Source organism: Cavia porcellus, unplaced genomic scaffold, assembly GCF_034190915.1.
Source record: "Cavia porcellus strain 051 isolate PalLab524CR breed Dunkin Hartley unplaced genomic scaffold, mCavPor4.1 scaffold_20, whole genome shotgun sequence".
NCBI lineage: Eukaryota > Metazoa > Chordata > Mammalia > Rodentia > Caviidae > Cavia > Cavia porcellus.
The window spans coordinates 21,200,862-21,222,841 of NW_026947503.1; the positions used below are offsets into that span (position 1 = coordinate 21,200,862).

A 21,980-nucleotide genomic window follows, 5' to 3' on the forward strand; every position below is an offset into this window, starting at 1 on the left:
AAATTTCTTTGTTAAATTTCTTTGTCTTAATATTTCTTCATACGCATAGCTTGTGTCACTTTTTCAAGTGTAATTTTATAGTTGAAACCAAAAACCAAATTTTACTATAAGCTGTTTATTTGAAGAGTTCACATAGCTAGCAACAATACAATTTAGCTGGAAGCTCCTTTTATTTTGTTTTGTCTTATCTCAGTTTTCACTCTTTTTTCAAGTAGAATAAAAAGAAAGAAAAAATAATTGAAATGAGGAAACACTTTAATCCTACTTTTCTGTGGTTTTTTCCTTCTTCTTCTTTCCTAGGTTGCTTTCTGGTTCTAAACAGATGAACATTTTAAGAAAAGCAAGGTCTTACATAGAACAGGGAGAGTTTGATGAAGCGGTAAGTACCTGAGCCTTGTGGACAGAAACTGCTGATTAACATTTCCAGGTATGGTAATGAGGAGCAATTGGGCAGCCCAGGGAGCTTTTCTGAGGAGGTGCATTAGCCAAGAGCCTATTCCTTTTTATTTTAGATAATATTATAGATACATTTGGGGAGAGTGAGCAGTAGAAATGAATATTATTTCCATTTTAAAAATGATAAAATAACATTTCAAGTTACTGTAATCCTCTTTTGTACAATAATTTAGAATACCACTTATTTGTCACACCGTCAGAAGCCTCATACTGAAGCTTTGACTCTTCTCAGCTCTTATCCTACTGTGATTTTCGTTAATTCTTTTTGTTAAGTGATCGTATGAAGTCAGGAGCAAGTTCTATTTTCATTTTCTCAGATTACCTAAAAAATTACTACTCTATGTGTTTCTACTGGTTTGCATTTATTATGGTTTTAAAATGACAAGCCAGTCTCCTTAGAAATATTAAGCCACATCAAAGAAATAGACCTGAGGATCAGTGGAACAGATTACAAGATACAAACAAATACAAAGACACTCGGCCACCTGATATATGACAAAGGGGCTAAACATGTTCACTGGAAAAAGGATAGCCTCGTTAATAAATGGTGTTGGAAAAATTGGCTTTCCACATGCTAAAGACTGAAACTAGACCCATGCCTATCACCATCACTAAACTAAAGTCAAAATGGATCAAAAATCTAACTATTAAAACAGAAACACTAGATCTATTGGAAGACAAGATAGGTAGAAAACTTGGAGACATAAGCATAGGCAGAGAATTTATGTTTGTTTGTTTGTTTGTTTGTTTGTTTGTTTTTTATTGGTACCAGGGATCGAACTCTAGACTGCCTGCTTGCAAGGCAGGCACTTATGCCGCTGAGCTAAATCCCCAGCCCCAGCAGAGAATTTATGAACCAAATGCAGACTGCACAGAAAATACTTAAAGGATCAACAACTGGGATCACATCTTATTAAAAAGTTTTTGCACTTCAAAAGAAATCACCAACAAAAGGGAAAGAAAACCCACAGAATGGGAAAGAATTTTAGCCAACAATCCCTCAGACAAAGGACTTATATCCAGAATATAATAAGAATTGAAAAACATTAAGCCTCCCAAAATCAAAGACCCTTTTCAAAAATGGGCATTTGAGATGAACGCATAATTCTCAGATGAAGATATATAAATGGCAAATAAATACATAAAGAAATGTTCACCATCACTGGTCATTCGAGAAATGCAAATTAAAATAGCACTGAGATTTCATCTCACTCTGAAAAAAATAGCTGCCATCAAGCAAACAACTGATAGTAAATGTTGGCTAGGCTGTGGGGAAAAAGGAACACTTCTGCACTACTGGTGGGAGTGTAAACTAGTGCAACCACTATTGAGATTCGTCAACAAACTAGGATTAGAGGTTCTATTCCCCTCCTGGTTATTTTCTCAAAAAATTTTAAAAGATCATGCCACAGTGATATATGTGTACCCATGTTTATAGCTGCACAATTTATAATAGCTAAATCTTGGAAACAACCAAAATGTCCATCAACTGCAGAGAGGATGAAAAAGATGTGGTACTTTTATACAATGGAATATTACTCAGCATATAAAAGGGACAATCTTGAGGCCTTCATAGGTAAATGGAGCAACTTGAGATATCCTCATAAGTGAAATAAATAAGTCTCACATTTGTAAATATCATATTGTCTCTCTAGTGTAAAAAAAATTATAAAGACTGAAAAGAGTAATAAGATCCAAAATACATAACAGATATTATAAAAATGAAAGAGAAGGAAAGTGCTCGAAAGGATATAGCAATATGGATGTTCAAGTGTGTAGGATAAATGACCATATTACTAAATTTCCATTAGATCATTGAACAGAATGGTCTGCATTGTCAATGTTTGAGTGTCCACTTTTTAAGCTGTGATTTTGTAACTTGAACAACTATTTGTAAGAGGACAACATGTAACTTATCAACTAGTAATTTCTTAATGTTAATATTTTTCTTTGAAATTCTGTATTACTTCTACCCTTTTTTCTGTTTTGTCTTGTTTTTTTCTTTTTCTTTAAATAAATAAAAAAATATTAAGCCACATTAGTGATGTTTTATAACACATGCAAGTAATCTGGGAAAGAAATGAAATATATATGGTTATCCACATATACCACACACACACACACACACACACACACACACACACACACACAGATTGAGACCTGAATTAGAGAAACTTCATCTCCTTTATTGTGTCAACTGAAGATTATTCCTATAAAATGAATTATTTTAAAATACTACATATATCATAGATTATTTCCATTAAAATTTTCTTTGTTTTATTATTGTGATCAAAAAGTTCACTTTATTCTGGAATATTTCTCATCTTTTGCAAGGCCCTCAGACAATTAAAATCTATTTTTAATCCAACATCTCTAGTCAGTTACCATTATAATTTACTATAATGGTTTGACTGTCAGGAACTTTACTAATTTTCTTTCTTTGAAATTTAGGTTTTCTTTCTCTGTGTAAGATATATATAGATACATAATTTTTTCTTTTCCCTCCATAGATCTCCCTTTGCAAAGAACTGATTCATCTTGCATTGAAAGGATTGTCCTATTATCATACTTATGATAGATTCTTTTTGGCCACCAATGTTGTTCTTGGCTTTGTGGGATGGACTGTTTATGCTTCTTTGTTGATCATCAAGTCTTGTTCCAACCTAACAAGATGTGTTAATAAAGTTAAGGTAGGTTCAGAAAATATAATGAAGATTCAAATGATGGTATAAAAAATCTCTAAGATTATGGAAAGAAATCTATTCAATCATATATTAGGTTCATAGAATGTATAAATCATTATATTGAGTTAACTCTTATCTTTCATTTGCCTTGTATTGTACTAGATCTTTTTTCTGTTATCTCTATTTCTTCAGTTGGTAGGAAGATGTATTTATAATATTGACCTTATAACTTACCAGAACTATAATGATATCTATATAAATAATTTAAATTCTCCTATAGTCTTGGTGATGTTCATTTTTCTGTTCTTTTTTATAACTACTAAACATGTTATAAGTGTTCCATATCTTTCTTTACACATAACCAGAAAACTGCTTCAAAGCAATATGCTTGATTTTATCTAATATTAAGTTTGGGAATTAGAAAATAATAAAGTCACTTGCTCACCATATGTTTTTTTAAATAATGTATATGTTTTTTCTGTATTCTTCTTTCAACTTTGAGAAGTATCTCAAAGCTTACAAGTTTCCAGAACATTTTATATTTATTTTCACTTAAGAGTGCATCCTTGGTTTACTATACTTTCAATGAAAACAATTTTTTAAAATTCTCTTTGAACAGGAAACTATACTATATATGTTGCCTTTACTATATTAAAACACATCACTCTTAAAATATGTTGCTAGCCATCATTTACCAAGAAGACTATGTCACTTCCATTTTCTTTTTTCATTCTCTCTTAATAACTATTGCCATGTCCAAATCCCTTAAAAAGTAATATAGTCTCATAATTTCTATAATTTCTAATAGTGCTCTGCCAGTACTTCCAGTCTCATACTTTATACTTTATTTTTCTGTCTCATAATGAAGAACATTAGTATTTGTTTAATTTTTATAAGGTTTTAATATGTCTTAACTATTTTGCTCCAAGTAATTTTAATTCTTTGAATGTATGTGTTTAAAATAGGAATAATTTCCTACATAGCAGGAAGAGACACAGAAAGGATTATTTTAGTAATGGATATATCTAGGCACTTTGCTGAGTTCTTGAAATATATTTTGCCATTTAACACTCTTAACAGTACTAGAAGTAAACATTACATTTCTGTTTACAAAAGAGGAAACTGAAGCAGAGGGGCATTAAATATTTTGTTAAGGCCACTTGGTTACAGTTTGAAGGACTGAGATTTACATTTGGAGCAGTCTTGTACCAAAATTCTTTTTCAAATTTGTCCTGATGTCTCAGGTTACTGAGAAAAGATATGATGTTTTCAGATTGGTATATCAACAGGTTTCATAAGTGATACTTCTTTGTTATTCATCAATTTGAATGCAGTCAGTGTTTTATTGAGGGTACAGCTCAATGCTAGATGCTATATAGAAGATGGCAAACCTTTTTGAGACCAAGCACCCAAACTGCAACCCAAAACCCACTTATTTATCACAAAGTGCCAACACTGCAATTAAATCTGAATACCTGATGCTCAGTTGCTGGGGTGGGTAATGCTGGAGCAAACTGGCTCGAATGACAACAGAGGGGGCTCTGTGCCATAGGTTTGCCAGCACCACTAGATAGGACATGGTGGATTTTGCCATTAAAGAGCTTCAAATTAAATAAAATAGATAAGAAATGTAATTGCACATTGCCTTACTGGTCTATGCTACACTAACTACATTATACAAGACAACCTTAATATATGTTAAGTGTTTGAGGTAATACAAAGACTATTATGTTTTAAATACAAGAGAATTCATTTTAAGTAGCAAAACAGTAAAAAATGAGATTGGTGGCAGTTTGATAGACTATAGAGAGAAGAAGAGAATTAAAACAAATTGATACATCAAAGGCAGAACTGAGAAAACATACTACTCTGCATTAATAGTAAGATTTATGGAGTCTCCACTGTCCTAGATACTTTACTGAAGTTGCTCAGTTAAGGTTAACAGTACTTAGACTGGATTCTTTAATATGGATGGGAGAATTTAGGCTGAGAGATAACATGTTTTCTTCAAGAACACACAGGTTTTAAAATACAAAACTCATATTTTCTAACATTTAAATTTGTGCTCTTTCTTTAACATGCTACCTTTAATACATTTGGGTGGGTTATGGAAGTTTTGTTTTTTTTTTTTTGAGGGGTAAGTGATAATATGGTAAGTGATAATCAGAGGCCTCAAATGCTAGACTGTAGTCTTTGAACCATACTTAGTGAAAACTTGGTGTATCACTTAGACCTCAACAGGAAAACAGAACAGGTAGGGGATATTAAGAGATACAGTGTAAGGAATTGACTTTTGTTATTTAGGCAAGTGCTAAATCCATCAGGAGGAACAGGCTGGAATAAACAGCCAGGAGCTGAAGCTGTACTCTGGGTAGAACTTATTTAGGGAAGCTTCAATTCTCCTTTTAAAGCCTTTCAACTGATTGAATCAGACCCACCTAGATTATCTAGGATAATATCCCATTCTTAAAACAACTGATTATGGATTTTGATTACATTGTTAGGATACTTTCACACTAACACTTAGATTAATGTTTGAATAATTGGAGACAATAAGTGGTCATGTTGACCTATAAAGGTACAACAGACCGTTGAGGTTATTTAAGATATTTTGACCTTTGATTCTGCTTAAAACCATTCTGATTCCTCCTTAGTGAGAGTTTAAAGTCTTGGGAAGTGACATAATCTTAATAGTTCTATAGGAAGAATAATATGGAATAGTCTATAGCATTAACTGAAGGGAAGCGGGAAGAACAGTTTGAAGGTCAGATGGTGGCAGCTGTGCATATATTAGAATTGTGGTGGCACAGGAAGGCTGTGCAAAGAAAGTTATTAACCATAGTGGAATCATAAAGGATAAATAGAACAGCCCCAGAAGGAGAAAGAGGGAGAGAGACAGAAAGAAAAGCATTTGCAGATAGAACGCATGTTCTCAGTGAGTAGAGAGGAATGTGGTATCTTCTTGGAAGAGCAACAAGTGGATACAGGGCCTGTAGAGGAAGGAGAAATGAACTTACAACAATTATCCTCCATTGCTAGATGAGGAAATCAAGCTTCAGAAAAGCTAATGGTTTACTCTAACTAGCAAATAGAACAGCAGCCTCAAAATTAGATTTGAGTCTGAGTCCAAAGCTTATGTCATGTCTACATGACTGTATCCTCCAGATTCTAGAGGTCATTTTTAATTCATTGCTATTATAGGAAAGTACAATGACTAGTCTCTTTTTTTTTTTTTTTTTTTTTTTCTTTTTCGTTTTTATCGGTACCGGGGATCGAACTCACGACTGCCTGCTTGCAAGGCAGGCGCTTATGCCGCTGAGCTAAATCCCCAGCCCCAATGTCTAGTCTCTTAATGTTCTACAGCTTCCCATAATTGAACTGTATATTTAATTTTGATATTCTCTTAAATTTTCCTTTGCTTTTGCTAGTTATACTGTCTTTTACTTTACAATTAGGTGTTTTTTACACATTTACTCTATTGTTTTCCTTTGTTCTCATGTACCTAGAAAAAAATTTAAAAATTACCCCTTAAATTATTGGGTCTCTATGTATGTGATTTAAATTCCTTGTATCTCCACTTGTATGATTTAAATTCCTTGAATGCAAGAATTCAGTACAGATGATAGCATACAGCGTGTGACTTAGTAAGTGTCCTTTGGATAGAGAAATATTCACAAGGCATAGTTCATTAGTTGTTTTTTGAGTGTCGGGGCAGGGAATCAATTCAAGATCAAGTGGAAAATATCCTCACTCTTATTTGAAGTCCTTTCAGTTTTACTGTCTTAGTAGAAAGAGCAGAATCTAATTCTTTATGGTGAAATTTCCTTCAAGTAGATGTCAATTCTCAATTTTGTGTCTATCAAAAGATTGAATAACTACACTATATTGTATTGACTCTAAATTTTCAAAAATTTTTTTCAAATACTCAACTAGAAGAGGGGGACAGTGCTAGGTATTAAACATGAGGCTTCACATATGCTAGACAAGTGCTCTACCGCTGAGTTATACCCTGAGTTATGCTCAGCCCTTCGTATCTTACAAACTTCATTTCTTATTATTTTACTTTTCTCAAAACAAGTCTTCAATTCTTATAATGAATAGGCTGCCTCACTCATCTTCAGCTTAGAGACTTTATCTAACAAGCTCTATTTTAGTGTTGCTAAATAGTTATGAGATTATTATTCCTATTTTATAGATAAAGTAAAAATAAGTCCCCAAAAAAGTTTTTTACTGGCTCATAATTCACACAGTGAGAAGGTATCAAATCCAGGAAGTGAATTCAGATCTGTCTACCTCTAAACTTTTAGTTACAATGCTGTTTTAGCCTTTTTTCTATGCCATAATTTATCCTTAATTCTTACTTTTAAATAACATTTTATGTCAGTAGGAAAGAACAATAAAAAAGTAAGGATCTCTTCATTTTCCTCTAAATTTCCCTATATCAAGAAGGCATTTCTTAATTTTCATTTTATTTAGTCTTAACTAAGAAAGCAAGGTGAAAACTTTAAGTAGAAGCAAAAGAACATCACCTTTCCATTTCATTTTGTTCTTACCACTTTCTCTTCCCTCCAAGGTTGTTTAACTTCTTCTAGAGTTCTTTATACTATTTATCCCTTCTCATACCTACTTTGTATCCTAGGAGTCTTCCTCGTAGTTATCAAGGCCTCCCCATAAATCGGTCCTTTTCTCTATCATTATAATGACTGTCTGTGTTCCTTTCACATGACCTACAGCATCCAATGGCCTGCCTAGACCATGAAGGCAATCACAAGGACTTGCACTGGGGAATTCCCTTGTGTCACAGGAGGTTAAGAAGAACAGATATGACTGAATGATCCTGCTGTGGTTGGCAGTGGAGAGAGAAGCATGAGCAGCATGTGAGATTGGAGCTTGAATAGATAGAAACATTAGACATAGATTAAGTCCCAAAGTTTATTATGAATTAAATAGGCTTTTGTGAACTAGCCAGAGAGCTCAGTCAACATTTATAAAATTATTTCTAAAAGTTTTTGCACAGGGGCTGGGGATTTAGCTCAGCAGCATAAGCGCCTGCCTTGCAAGCAGGCAGTCGTGAGTTCGATCCCTGGTACCGATAAAAAGGAAAAAGACAAAAAAAAAAGTTTGTTGCACATGAACTTTAGGACCTTTGTTCCTTTTAAGTTCAGAATTGCCTTATTACTACAAGTCCAGGATCTCCATCTTTTTCTTCTCCAATGTGTCTTCAAATGACAGTTTTTTTAAAAATGTAGTTCTTGTTACAACCATTGTTATAAAAATATATTTTCTTCATCTTATAAAATCTCTTTTTAAAACTGTTAGCCGTGGATTTGGAAGTATTTAAATAATTTGTTTGATTTTTCAGAAACCAAGCCATCTTCTGCCATGTTTTGTAGCTATTGGCATTTTAATAGCATTTTTCCTGCTGATTCAAGGCTGTCCCTGGACTTATTATGTATATTGTTTGTTGCCAGTGCCAATATGGTATGCAGTTCTAAAAGAGTAAGTAATATTACCTTATTTTTCACTTCAGTGACAGTTAAACCTGTATTTAAAATGCAATAGATTTCTGTAGCATAAGTTATCAGAGTGATTTATAATATTAAATCTCCAAACCCTTTCACTTCATTTATGAAACTGCAAAAATCTTGAATTAAAATATCGTGTTGCTATACCTTTCTTTTTTACTTCATTCATTACCTTGAGGTAGCAGTGACATTGTTCCTTTCTTTGTGCATCATTTATAAGAAAAACCTGGAATCAAAATAACATATTGAGTGGATGGGAGTTTAGCTCAGTAGCATAAACACCTGCCTTGAAAGCGTGCAGTTTTGAGTTCGATCCCCAGTACTGATTAAAAAAATACAAAAATAACATATTTAATATTGATTGTACAATGCCAAACATAACTTGCATTTCAGCTTGTTTTATCAGCTCAGATTTCAGGATGTCTTCATGTTTTCTGAAGAAATTTACATTTTTTCCATAAATTTTTGCTCCTCCATTGCTAGTTTTCTTTTCATGTAAAGTTAGATAAATGAAGTTTTATAGTTAGTCAACCCTAATACAGTAATATAAACTGACAGAGATTAGTCAATACTATCCACATCTGTTACAGTTCTACCTTTAACTACTTACTCACAAGTTGAACTTAAAATGTTTTTCTTACCATTGTAGAAAGATTCAAAAGTAAAGCTTTTGATTAAGTTTCAAGTACTTTAAAACCACTAAAATGTGGCACTAGTTCATGTTCAAAGGCAGCCAGAATCATGTTATAGAGCTTATTGGCTTTTATATTTGCACTTATAAACTAGCCTTTTTCATCAAAGTATTCTCTCAGAAAACTACTTCTAAAGAAGACCAGAGAATGAGAATCAAGTATAAAGACATCCTCCATATTGGCTAACGTGTATTGTGATGCTGTACATATTTTTATTCCAATATTTTTATATAGTTTTAACTACTTTTCCATCTTTTAATAAAAAATTAACAAAAACAAGTATTAAAAATAATTAAAATATTAAAATGTAAAATAAAAATAGTACTAATGTATTTAAAATAATAACTTTTTAATATAAGAAAAGATGCAGATAAAAGGTCATATGATTTTCTACATTTGAAAAGAATAGCGTTGTTGGAATGCTATTCAGATTTTTTTCTACTGTCATTTTTTTCCTGGTTTTACAATATTTTTGAAAGGTTTTACCCTTGTAAAACATTCTATTCTGCTAGAGAACCCACCCTGAATTATCCATTATCCTAATTATACAGTAACATGTATATCTAAATTTTAAAGGAACATGCCATTTTGTATGTTATATTTCATCTTTATCTTTTTTATAGGTTATACAGAAAATAAAACATAAAAATTCAGTTTTCTTTCAGAAAAAATATCTTCTAAATGATTATATGGCATCATCTTTTGTTCCTCTGTGTCTCTTCATTGTTGAAACAAAATAAATATTTTCTTTTTGATGGGTATTAGCTTTGTTTCCTACATGGCACCTTAATAGTTTGGGAATATTCTGCAGCCATTTTTCTCAGTCAGAAAAAGATCACAAACCAAATAGTACTGACGTTTTAAAATTACCAACTTAATGTACTAAAGTTTTGTACAAATACTAAAATTTTTCTTCTCAATAATGAAATATAAAAAGTACTCAGGGGTGTAATTCATTTTTTATAGTTATAAATTCACAATTAATATATAATTAAAGATCTTAAAATTGGGTTTGAAGAATGTTATTTAGTTCAAAGTGAAGTTAAAATTTTTCCTACTTAAGAATACTTCCTTTATTTTCTTAGAACAATTGAGATTTTTTAAATATAAGGCTATCTAGATAAACTTCAAAAGGTTTTTTAGTTTGTGTACATTTGGATTCATTATATTTTATTTCTGGTATTATTTCTGTAATTATATTTATGTTTAAATGAAAATCATATATGAAATTACTACTGATATTTATAAAAACCAAGCAAACCTATGTAATGATTTTCAAATTAATTCAGAGATTGTATTTTTCTAAAAATACATATTTAAAAAATTAATTTAAAGCCATTGAAATGAATATATTAGATTATCTTACTTTTTGAATAATCTGTAAGAAAATTTCCAGATTTTTGTTTTTGTGTAAAGTTTCACTTTTTACTCTATGTAATTTTAAAATTCACTATATACTGTAAAACTTTTTTTGTAATCTTTTGAAACAGGTTTCAAGTTATTCAAGATCTTATTGCATCAATATTGGCCTTTCCTCTAAGTCATTTTGTTGGGTATCTGTTAGTTTTTATTTTGGGAATTGAAGTATTAGTAAGTATAAATTGCAATATTTTCATATTTCTTTAATATGTATGTAATAAGCATTAAATGATTTCATTTTTCCATTTTTTTTCCCAATGTGTCACTAGGTTCTTAGTTTTTTCTACCGCTATATGCTTACAGCTGGACTTACTGCATTTGCAGTTTGGCCATTCCTCAATCAGCTGTGGACTCGAGCAAAGGTATAAATAACTCATTTATGCAGCAGATTGGTAACTCCTTTTTTGATATGTGTTTAATTCAAGGAATTATTTTGAAACAAAATGGTAAAATTTATGCTTAAAGAACCTGTTGCTTTTGATAAGAGGAATAGGTTTAAGTTTCAGTGATTTAGATTTACATATCAAAATGAGCCAGCTATGCAGGTTTTGAAATGCTAAAAAAAACAATGATTCATCCTATGACGTACATCCCTGTCTTCCTTTAGTTGCAGGTTTGTAGTTGGAGAAAGCCCAGAGCAGCAGAGTGGCTTAGGAGTCAGGAAAGAAGATTCACCTTCTTTCTGGCCCTAACCCATTCAATGTTTTTCTTTTTTTTTTAATCTTTATTTTGAAAGTATACAACAGAATAAGTCAGAATAAAGCCAACTAAGATCATACAGTGAAATTGGTACAGAACTTCACAGCAGTTTACCGGGATAACAGTAATAGGTATCACAGTATATTTTGTTATCTTTATAATAGTTGTTCTTTCAATCCCGTATATCAAAATGAGATGAAATATAGAACTATAGAACTTATCAAAACAGAATATTGAATAGAGCAGTACCATTAATCAGAAAAGAGCAAAACAGTAATAAAAATATTTGCCTTTAAAGAAATGGTAGAAGGAAGTCTCCCTTATTTGCTATGGTCAACCTCCCAGGAGATACTCAGATTTCTGGTTCCCATTTGCTAATGGGCAAGGTGGGGAGGAGAAGGAGGATAGGGGAAGTGGGATATTTGACTCTAGGCCATGTAGCAGTAGGTTCACTATTGCTAAGCAGGGAGGCAGAATGGTTATTTGTTTTCACAGCGTCCTCAGTTCCAACATGGCATGGATCTCAGGAGACACTGCTAGCTCTCCTCCTGGAAGGGCTGCAGTCTGCCACCCTGCCTCCGCTTACCAGGGAGGGGAGGTGCTGGCTTGGCTTCCCAGAGGCCCAAGTTCCAACATGGCGTGGATCTCAGGAGACACTGCTGGTTCTCCCCCTGGAAGGGCTGCAGTCTGCCACCCTGCCTCCGCTTACCAGGGAGGGGAGGTGCTGGCTTGGCTTCCCAGAGTCCTAAGTTCCAGCATGGCGTGGATCTCAGGAGACACTGCTAGTTCTCCCCCTGGAAGGGCTGCAGTCTGCCACCCTGCCTCCGCTTACCAGGGAGGGGAGGTGCTGGCTTGGCTTCCCAGAGGCCCAAGTTCCAACATGGTGTGGATCTCAGGAGACACTGCTAGTTCTACACCTGGAAGGGCTGCAGTCTGCCACCCTACCTCTGCTTACCAGGGAGACTCAATATTTTTCTAGAGAAATATATTTTAAAATATATAGTTCTGACTTTCATCCTTTAGCTAAGCAAGTAATTACAATATACTTTTACAAAGACTATTTTTATGTTTCCGCTTTGATATTTTTGATGATGGTAACAAGATGATAAAAATATCTTCTTTCTACCCTGTAAGAATTTATAAAAATCTCCAGTTAATGGCCTTATTAATCGTATTTATCTTAATCTAATTATAAAAATAGTTTTACTTATTTCCCTATTTGGGGAAATGTTATTATCTGTCATGTTGTTGTTATTATAGGTATGTTTTCATACAGTTGTCATCATTAAGTGGTATAATATGAACTGAATGGGACACTTACATTGAAATATTAGATCCAAGGTTGAATCCTGGTTTTCTCATTTACTAGTTTGTGGACCTGGTATTACTTAAATTTTAACTTATCTAAGCTCAGTTTCCTCATCTGAAATGTTATGAATAATAAAACTTGACTCTTGAGGTTGTTGAGAATTAAGAGATAATATTTACACTGAATATAATACAGTACCTACTATGAGTCTCTTCACAAAAATAACTATTACTTTTTAAAGTAAAGTGCTATAAAGTTTTTCATTGTCTCTTTAATTTCACATGTAGTCTATGCAACATAGAAAACAGTTTTTATACTGTATTTGGCTAAAGATAACTGTTTTTTTTCTTTTTTTTTTTTTAGATTACCTCCTTGAGTTGGACTTTCTTCTGTTTGCTTCTGGCAGTGTTCCCACTGATGCCTGTCGTAGGTCGAAAGCCAGATATCTCTCTAGTGTATGAACAGCATTTTCTTTCTCTTTCAGTAATTTTTTTTCAATCAACACCCTGAAATTTGAACGTAATGTTGTTTATGAGTTTAAAATCACATAAATAAACTGCAAGTTAAAATATTAATATCAAACTACTCATCATGACTTTAGCCTAGGCTCGAGTGTTGTTTTAAGTCTCTTTAAAGATGCTTCTAAGATTTTACAAACAATGAAATTTTTCCATAAATAACTGAAAATACCACCCTCCCAAAAAGTCTGTTTTCCTTTCTTTTAAATGTTGGGAATTGATGAAAAGTTTAGTTTCATACTACAAAGTATTCTATTGCTAAAATAAAAAAGACCCAAAAACTATTATGTTACTCCATCTTTGCTTTTGACCATGTTCACATAAAATATCTTAGAAAAATGAAAATTTCTTCCTATCTTAATCTGAAATAAATATTTTTGTAGGAGGAAATTGTTTACTTTGAAAACTTTTCCATGTTTAGTCATTCATATTGTGTGAAAATTTTGCTTTGTACTTTACCTGAATTCTTCCTTCTGCTAGTATATTTATTCCTCCTCAATATGACTGAGTTAAATCTGTTAAATAATCAGTTACCTTTGTTTTTAACTCCACTTTTAAATTATTGTTAAATAACCTACCACATATAGGTTAGGTAGTTAACCTCTGTATGTTCAGTGAGCTAAGTGATCATGATATCATTTAACATTTTCTTTTTTATTTTCTAAGTTTGTAAACATCTTTGTTACTTCAAAATTCTATCAGCATTTTGAAACATTTTAACCTAATCTTTAAGAGATTTAGAGTATATCTTTTTTAACAGTATAAAAGCTAAGGAATTTTTATATGCTAATTTTAGATGTTCTATACCTTTCTCTCATTTGTGTTAGAAAATCAATGTTCAATAATAGATCAGAAACTATTCTAGGAAGTCAGTTTATTAGCAGAGCCCAAAATAATTGTATTGAATTCTGAAACCATGCTTATGCATACCTAGGCATACTACTTAGGCATACCGAGTATTACTAAGTTAAAACATTTTTCAGCTGTTATAAATTATAAATAGTATATGACAAAAATGAACTCAGATATTTTGTTTCTTGCAGTTTGTTCTGTGAGATCGTTTGTTGTTTCTGTGAAGCCCCTTTCTTTTATGGATTTTTTACCTATCAGTCTTAATCAATGTTGACATAGTTAAACATAATTTATCATATGATGAAAAGAAATTATATAAATGACCTTTACGAAAATTTGCCACTTTCATGTTCTGTTAAGATGAATGCAGAAAGAAAATACATCTATTAAAATATTAAAATGCAATTTGTATTATTTTAATTATATTGCTTCACTCTATAAATTTTAATTGCTTAGCAATTTTAAATATATGATGGTTTCCTACTAGCTATATTTATAGCTTCTTTATTTTGAAAATTTTAAACTGTGAATTTTATTTTGGAACAGAATGGGTGCAGGCTTGCTGGTTCTTCTGCTATCCCTGTTTGTTTTGACATCTCTTCTGAAAAGAAAAACTAGCTTTGGAAAGGCGGAGATATTGGTACATCTGTTACAGGTATTTCAGTGTTGTGTTACTCTAATGATATACAAAAGTGATCATATAGTTGTATTTAATATGTCTTTAGGATACATTGTGTTATATGAGTCAATATCTGCCAGCTAAGAGAAAATTTTCTGTTTAAGGTACTACATAGAAATAAGTCTTCTAATGTGCAAAAAATGCAAAAGAGTCAACAAAGCAACTAAAAAAATGTCTAGAGAGAAGAGGTTGAGGAAACTTACAAGACTTCTACTAAGCAAAACATAAGCTGAAAGGGTTTCCATGAGCCAAGTGTCTGTGTAAAGGCCTCATTTAAGGCAAGATTCTCTGAAGTGAAAGCAACCTAGAGTATGTTTATATGAAGAATAGCCAGTTTAAAACTACATATATGTTACAAGAAAATAAACTTCAGCTTGGATGGTGGCTTTGGTGTAGTAAAAAGAACTTAAAAGATTATATCACAGACTAAATTTATTCTTGGAAAGCAACAGAAAACTTATAAAAAAAGAAGAAATATTTTGTCAACGATCCTGTCAAGTAACTGAACATATGTTTTATTTTAAATGGTACACTGACTAAGATTACATTAAAGCCAGAGTAGCTTTGACAGAATTCACCTATGAGAACTTTGACAGAAGTGAATGTTTTTGACTCACACTCTAGAGGAAGAAAGAATGTGGTAAAATTCTTACAACTTTGTTAGAAATACCCTGAGTATTAGGTAATCCATTGCAAAGCTCTTTTTTGCCTTAGCTTTATTAGTTCACATTAATTTCTGTACTGCCTATCATATTTTATTGATTCCAAGATACATTTTTTTTTGCATTTTAGTATCTCTGAAGTGAATTTAAAATTGAAAGAATCCTAGGATTGTACCATATCTTTAGCAGCAATTTTGCTTCTTAATTCACTGAAAATGTAGGCATGATTAAATATAGCTCTTAGGATTTGGTAATGAGACTGCTAATCTAAACTAAGAGAATTTTATTTAGAGTCATAATTTAACGCCTGTGTGTATATGTGTAAGTGTTACTGGGGATTAAACCCAGCGGTATTCTACCACTGAACCACATCCCCAGGCCTTTTTATTTTTAGCTTGAGGCAGCATCTGGCTAAGTTGTTATGCTGATTTCAAACTTGTGGTCTTCCTGTCTCAGCCTCCCAGAGTTCTAGGGTTACAGGAATGTGCCGCCATGCATAGCTGTTAGCTCACTGTTTAAAAATGGCAATTGATCTGTTAGTTTGGGTCAACTAGATATTTTTCTAAAGAGCTAAATAGTAAAAATGTTAGGTTGCTATGAAGTGTGCTATAGTTTTTCAACTTTACTATTCAGCGTAAAGAGAAATAATACATAAATGAAAGTAATTATGTTTTAATAAAACAGTATTTATAAAAACAGACCACCACCCTTTGCATTATAGTTTACCAACTTCTACACTAATTTATAAATATTCTGTGAAGAGTTACATTCTATGTTTCCTCGGTGCCAGGTAAATATATAGACCATACAATGTTTTGATCAACAAATCAGTATAACTGTAGGGGACGGTCTGGGGTAAAAGCACTATGTCACATATACTAAACTATACACATTTCACGCTGTTTGTTTCCATAATTTAAGAAACCTTTAACTTTTACAACAAGTACTATAAACAGGAACAGTGTGATGATATATGCTCTCAAAATGCCTCCTGTCACGGTTATAAAAGAGGTCCTTTGTTTCCTACAGAAGTACTAACTGTTAGTCTTGGCCAGAAGAGGGTGACCTTGTCCAGTTTCAGTAGCATATTGGCCACATGATAGTTGTTCCCAGCATTTTCCTAAGAATGTTTTTCTAATGTATAGTCTTTTATCACCTTCTCTTTTAGTGACCTGTTTTGTTTGTATTTTCAGATGATAAATACAGTGCTTTCTATGTATATTGTGTATAGTACCCACAATAGTCTATTCAAGAAACAGGGACTACCTCTTATGAATCAAATTGTGAGCTGGGCAACATTAGGTAAGTGGCTATCCAAACCAAATGAAGTCATTTATATCACATCAGTTATCTTCAAATGATCCCTTTATGTCTTATTATCATTATTGAAATAAATAATTTTTTGTGGGAAAATACTAATAAATAGGTATTAATTCTATCCTGTTAGCATTTGACAAAAAATAGTCTTTCATGAGTATGCATGTGTAAATTAGAATTACTTGATAGAATATTTATGAACTGAGGGGTTCATGAAGAAGATCATGTGGTTAATTTTCATGTTGTTTCAGAAATTTTTAGTTTTTACACAGGAAAAAGGAAATGGTCAAATTTTCTTATTCACTTTACAACATAGTACACATTTTATAGAGATGAGTATTTCAAAGCATAGTCCTCTATGAAATACCCTTATTTAAGAACATTGGAATGTTTGTGTGAATCAAACATATAATTTGAAGATGTAGGCTTTCCCTTTTAACTGGAAGACAAAAGCAAGCTATAAAGTCAAGATTTTTCATGTGAAAAAGACACTTTGCTATACCTATGAATGATTTCACTTATAGCTTAACATTTTTAATGGTTTTTTGTTGTTTGTCATTATAAATGAAAAGATCTTTGAATGCAACTTTGCCTTGAAAAGAGTAAAGTTGTCTCTTCAAAGAGACAGGAATGTGCTTCCTAGGATTGATTTTAAAGCTCAAGCTGATTTAAAAATGCAAAAGGGAGAAGACATGTGTCTCCTAAATTTTTAGTTTTCCCATTTTCCAAACTTCTCAGTCATTGTTTAAGTGAAACTTACTGGTCAATAATCTCTGTGTATTTATCTGTCTATACACATACACATTTTAATATATATATATAAATATATAAATTTTCATTTTCACTACATGTTTCATTTCATTAAGGGCATTCTGTGGACCTGCTTTTCTTTTGAATCCTCTTAATTATAAAAGTTACTATTTATTCTGCATAAATGATCAGTGACTACTCCTTCATATTCAAAAATTTTGTAGTATGTTCTGGTAAATTCTTTTTGCTGAAGTTAATGAAGATTGACCAAATTTCTATTATCTTACAACTTATGTGCAGCAAGAATAGACAAGATGATATTTTAGTGAAGTGACTATGAATAATGATATTTCATATGACATGTTTTGAAGTGCACAGAAAACTTGCAGCCAGGAGATACACTATTGAAGTGAATTTTTTCTTCACAAATTTCTAGTCATATATGATAATTAACAGATGAACAATACATCACAGATAAAAAGCTGGAGATCTAGGGCTGGGGGTTTAGCTCAGCAGCATAAGTGCCTGCTTGGCAAACACGAGGTTAGTGAGTTCAATCCCCTACACCAAAAAAAAAAAAAAGAAAGAAAGAAAGAAAGAAACTGCAGATCGTTATGGATATGTAGCCACTCAGCTACTGCTGAACCCATAACCTCATGTCTTTGCAGTATAGTCATGTTCTGTTTCTTAGTTTTCTTTGCTACTTGTAAATAAACCACAACAAAGAAGACTTTTTTTTTCAAGGACGGTGTTGTACTTAGGGGTTGTACACAGAACAATTAGAATCAGGACATGGAGTGTATAATATTATTTTTATGATGGTCACACATAGTTAACACAAGAAAATGCAGGAAATCTATCCACAACAGTAAAGACATAGACTATTTAACCAAGGGCCTGAATCCCACAGCAATGTCCCACATGAGTCCAGATGAAGACCCAGAGCTCATGATAGTACCTCCCATGAGTCCAACTGGAGATTCAGAGCCCACAACACGGACTCATACCAGTCTCTTTTACGGATCCATGCTGGGAAGGCCCAAGGGTCAGCGGTGGAAGCCAGAAAGTCTATGCCAGCGGGGTGAAGGAGCTGTGCTAGTAGATTGAGGGTTCTACGCTGGAGCCAAGAAGTCACACTCATAACAAAGACCAGGGTTGTCCTGAAAAGTACCACAGCCATCCTCAGCGAGATGAAGGCCCCGAGCTCCTCCGATGACAAGTACAGTTGAGTACGTGCCAGGAAGCCAGCGTGAATAGTTCATAAAGGACACATATCTTCACCTCTAGAGCCAGGAAGAAGTGCTCAATGTGAGGACCAAAAGCTTCTCCAGGAGAACCAACAGCTCAAAGAGCAACATGTGGGAGAACCACAGTGCCTCAGCGTACCTCAGTGCAGTAATGCTTCAACTTATCCACGTCTTTAGTACGCTGACAACTTTCCTCAGGTGAAACATCTGCGCTCAGCAGCATGATGATTTAATTCCGCTGGCGTTAAGTTGACCACCAGTTTTTAATCCGTAACAGAAGGCTTTTTTAAAAAAGCAAAAACTGACCTTGTCCAAGTATTATTATGTCTTATTTTATTATTTGGTTTTTTACATACCAAATAAGCTGCAATAACTTGTAAGAATAGTTAAGAATGAACGAAGATGAAAAAACAAGAAAAAATTGATGTGTCTCGTTTTTAAACTTCAAAAAAGGTCAAGAAACAGAACAAGAATTACAGAAAGCCATCTTTCATTACTTGTGCTTATTCTTTAGCTGTGTACATATGTATTTGTGTGTATAAAATTTTTGAAATACTTGATTAATTTTTTTCTATTCTGTCATCTTTATTTTAATTGTTTTGGATGACCTGGTCTTTATGGTATTTTCCTTCCTTTTTGTCTTTTATTACATTGACAATATAAAAATATATAGCACCTCTGCCTGTAGATTGTTACTGAGTTTGTACTTTCTGATGTTTCCTTATAATTAAATTTAGATTATAGCCAGATATGGTGGCACATGCTTACACTCCCAGGTATTTGGGAGCTAAGGCAAGAAGATGACAAGTTCAAGGGCTGCCTTAAGAAGAACCTGTCTAAAAAGAAATTGAGGTTATTTTTTATTGGCCAAAATATGCTACATAGTGATATAACATGATTATATCCTTTTTATACTTAGGTCAAGAGACAAATAATCTGTCCCTTATTAGTGATGTTAATTTTGATTATCCCTTCAAGATGTTGTCCATTATAGTCTTACTGTTTTTCTTTCCTCTAAGTATCTCTGGGAGAGATACTCTTAAGATGATCAGTATCCTTTTTATCAAAATTCTCTTGAAATTTAACACCCATCCATCTTCCTTGATCAGTCTTTGCCTTATCCAGTGAGTGGTCATGAAATGATGATTTTCCAACTTGGACATTCCCACTGCATATATAAGAAGGCATTGAATATCTAACTGTAAAAAAATTCTTCTTTATATCCTTTATTCATTTGTTCACATTTCTATTTATATTGATGTCGAATCATGAATTCCCATTGTTGGAAAGGTTTTTAATTCACTACTACTGGTTATCTCGTTCATACTGTCTCAGACTTGGTAGAAGGGTTTCTTCAAGCTGCCTTGTAATAGAATCCCCTAGCCACAAACTTTTTTGAGCATTTTCCTCTTTTTCTGGTAATAAAAAGATGTTTTAGATTTACTTCATTGTTCACCCTGTCCCAGCCTAAAACAACTTTTTAATATGTATGTATTTTTTAATGTATATGCCATGTGCACATAAATGTGTTCATGCATACCTGTATTTTACAAATTATAATTTTACATTGATACCTCTACTTCTAGTTAGTCATAAAGTTTCTATCTTGCCTACCTTGAATACATATTTATATCAATATTTGTATATGGAATGAGGGAAGATGATAGCTATGGTCCTACATCCTTGATCCCAGTATCACACACCATAAATCCAGCCACTTCAAAAAAAACCCCACTATGACTGCATATGGTATTGGGGGACATTTTAGGTACAAGCCATAATACTTTCCAAAGCCTTACCTCTATTGAGATAGTTTGTTTTCCTTAACCTATGGGGGAGGATTGCTTCAGTTATTATGATTTATATTGCAGCTGTCGTGCCTGATGAAGCCATTACAATTTTCCAGGTAGCACACTACAACTGTCAGTTTGTACTTTATAGTGAAAAACCTGAGGGGAATAGGGGAGTAGGGAAAATCAGTTTCTAGAAATCGACTGTCTTTGGATCAAGATAAAATGTGTAACTGAAACATGATTTGCTAAATCTTGAGTAATCTGTATTATTTCATTGCAAAATAATCAATTATTTAGGAGTTAATATTACTACAGTGATCTAAATATATATTGAGAAATTTTGAGTTATTTAAGCCAATATAATTCAAATAATAAAATATAACTTTAATTGAACATGCAAAGTTTCTGATTTCTTATAGAATTCACTAGGGCAAATACAGCCTTATGACAAAGGTAACACATAGCTAAATACCGTAAATGACAATTGGTTGTCCAGAGCCTCCAAACTAACATTGTGTGTGCCCCTTGCACTGACCTGCTTTGTTTTATTGCAGCCTCTTCCTTGGTTGTGCCACTGCTGAGTTCTCCGGTTCTCTTCTGGCGATTGTTCAGCATACTTCTTTCCTTGATGTCAACCTATTTACTGCTAAGCACAGGGTATACACTTTTTAAAAATTTAATTTTATAATAGTAATCTTAAATGATGTATTGACATTTTCTCTATTACTACAAAAATGAAAATTCTTGAGGGATAAAAATAGTTGTTGTATTTTGTATACTACTTGATCTATACTCGTTTTTTTTATTTTCATATAATTTTTCATTATCCTTGTCTTTGTTTATTTACTATATGCTAAAATTCATTTAACTCCTAGTTCTGATAAGACAGGGAGAGAGTTTTTACATCTCAAAGACTTTTATTTTCAATTTTGTTACATTCTTTTCATGCATTTTAAACCATATTTTAGGGTTGGGTTATAGCTCAGTGATAGAGCACTACTTAGTATGTATATGCCCTGGTTCAATTCCTAGCATATCTAAAAAGAAAAAAAAAACATGCTTTTATTTGTTCTTATTTGAAAGTAATATTTTGTTTTTATTCTTACTCATATATATTATGGTTCTAATCTTTGATTCAAGGAAATTTCAGAATTTTTATCTAAAGGTACAAGAATTTATTTTTAAGATCTAAATCTTCTTACCAAATAAAAGACAAAAAATCCAACAACTTGATTTTGCGTGAATCCTGAATCATTCTTCAGAATTCATTAAAAGATTATATATTCTTTCTACACTGAAGAAAAGAATACCTGCTTTTGAATTTTATTTCATCCTTGCTTAAGTTATTAGGGTGAGAAATGTTTTATAACAATGATGA

At 32.6% G+C, this 21,980-nt stretch overlaps 1 protein-coding gene across 20 annotated transcripts in view; it reads left to right on the top strand.

Annotated features, from left to right (window-relative positions):
- Pign (phosphatidylinositol glycan anchor biosynthesis class N) overlaps positions 1–21,980 on the top strand; it is a 132,334-nt gene that overhangs the window by 69,613 nt on the left and 40,741 nt on the right. For all 20 annotated transcript variants that reach the window (XR_010041383.1, XR_010041377.1, XR_010041375.1 and 17 more), the window contains 9 exons: positions 301–379; positions 2,967–3,146; positions 8,503–8,639; positions 10,848–10,947; positions 11,046–11,138; positions 13,148–13,239; positions 14,701–14,809; positions 16,689–16,797; positions 21,157–21,259. Coding sequence is in view for 5 of the 20 variants with exons in the window: in XM_063231519.1 (XP_063087589.1) it covers positions 301–379; positions 2,967–3,146; positions 8,503–8,639; positions 10,848–10,947; positions 11,046–11,138; positions 13,148–13,239; positions 14,701–14,809; positions 16,689–16,797; positions 21,157–21,259 (1,002 nt within the window). In the remaining 15 variants the exon portion in view is untranslated. The remainder of the gene's footprint in view (positions 1–300; positions 380–2,966; positions 3,147–8,502; positions 8,640–10,847; positions 10,948–11,045; positions 11,139–13,147; positions 13,240–14,700; positions 14,810–16,688; positions 16,798–21,156; positions 21,260–21,980) is intronic.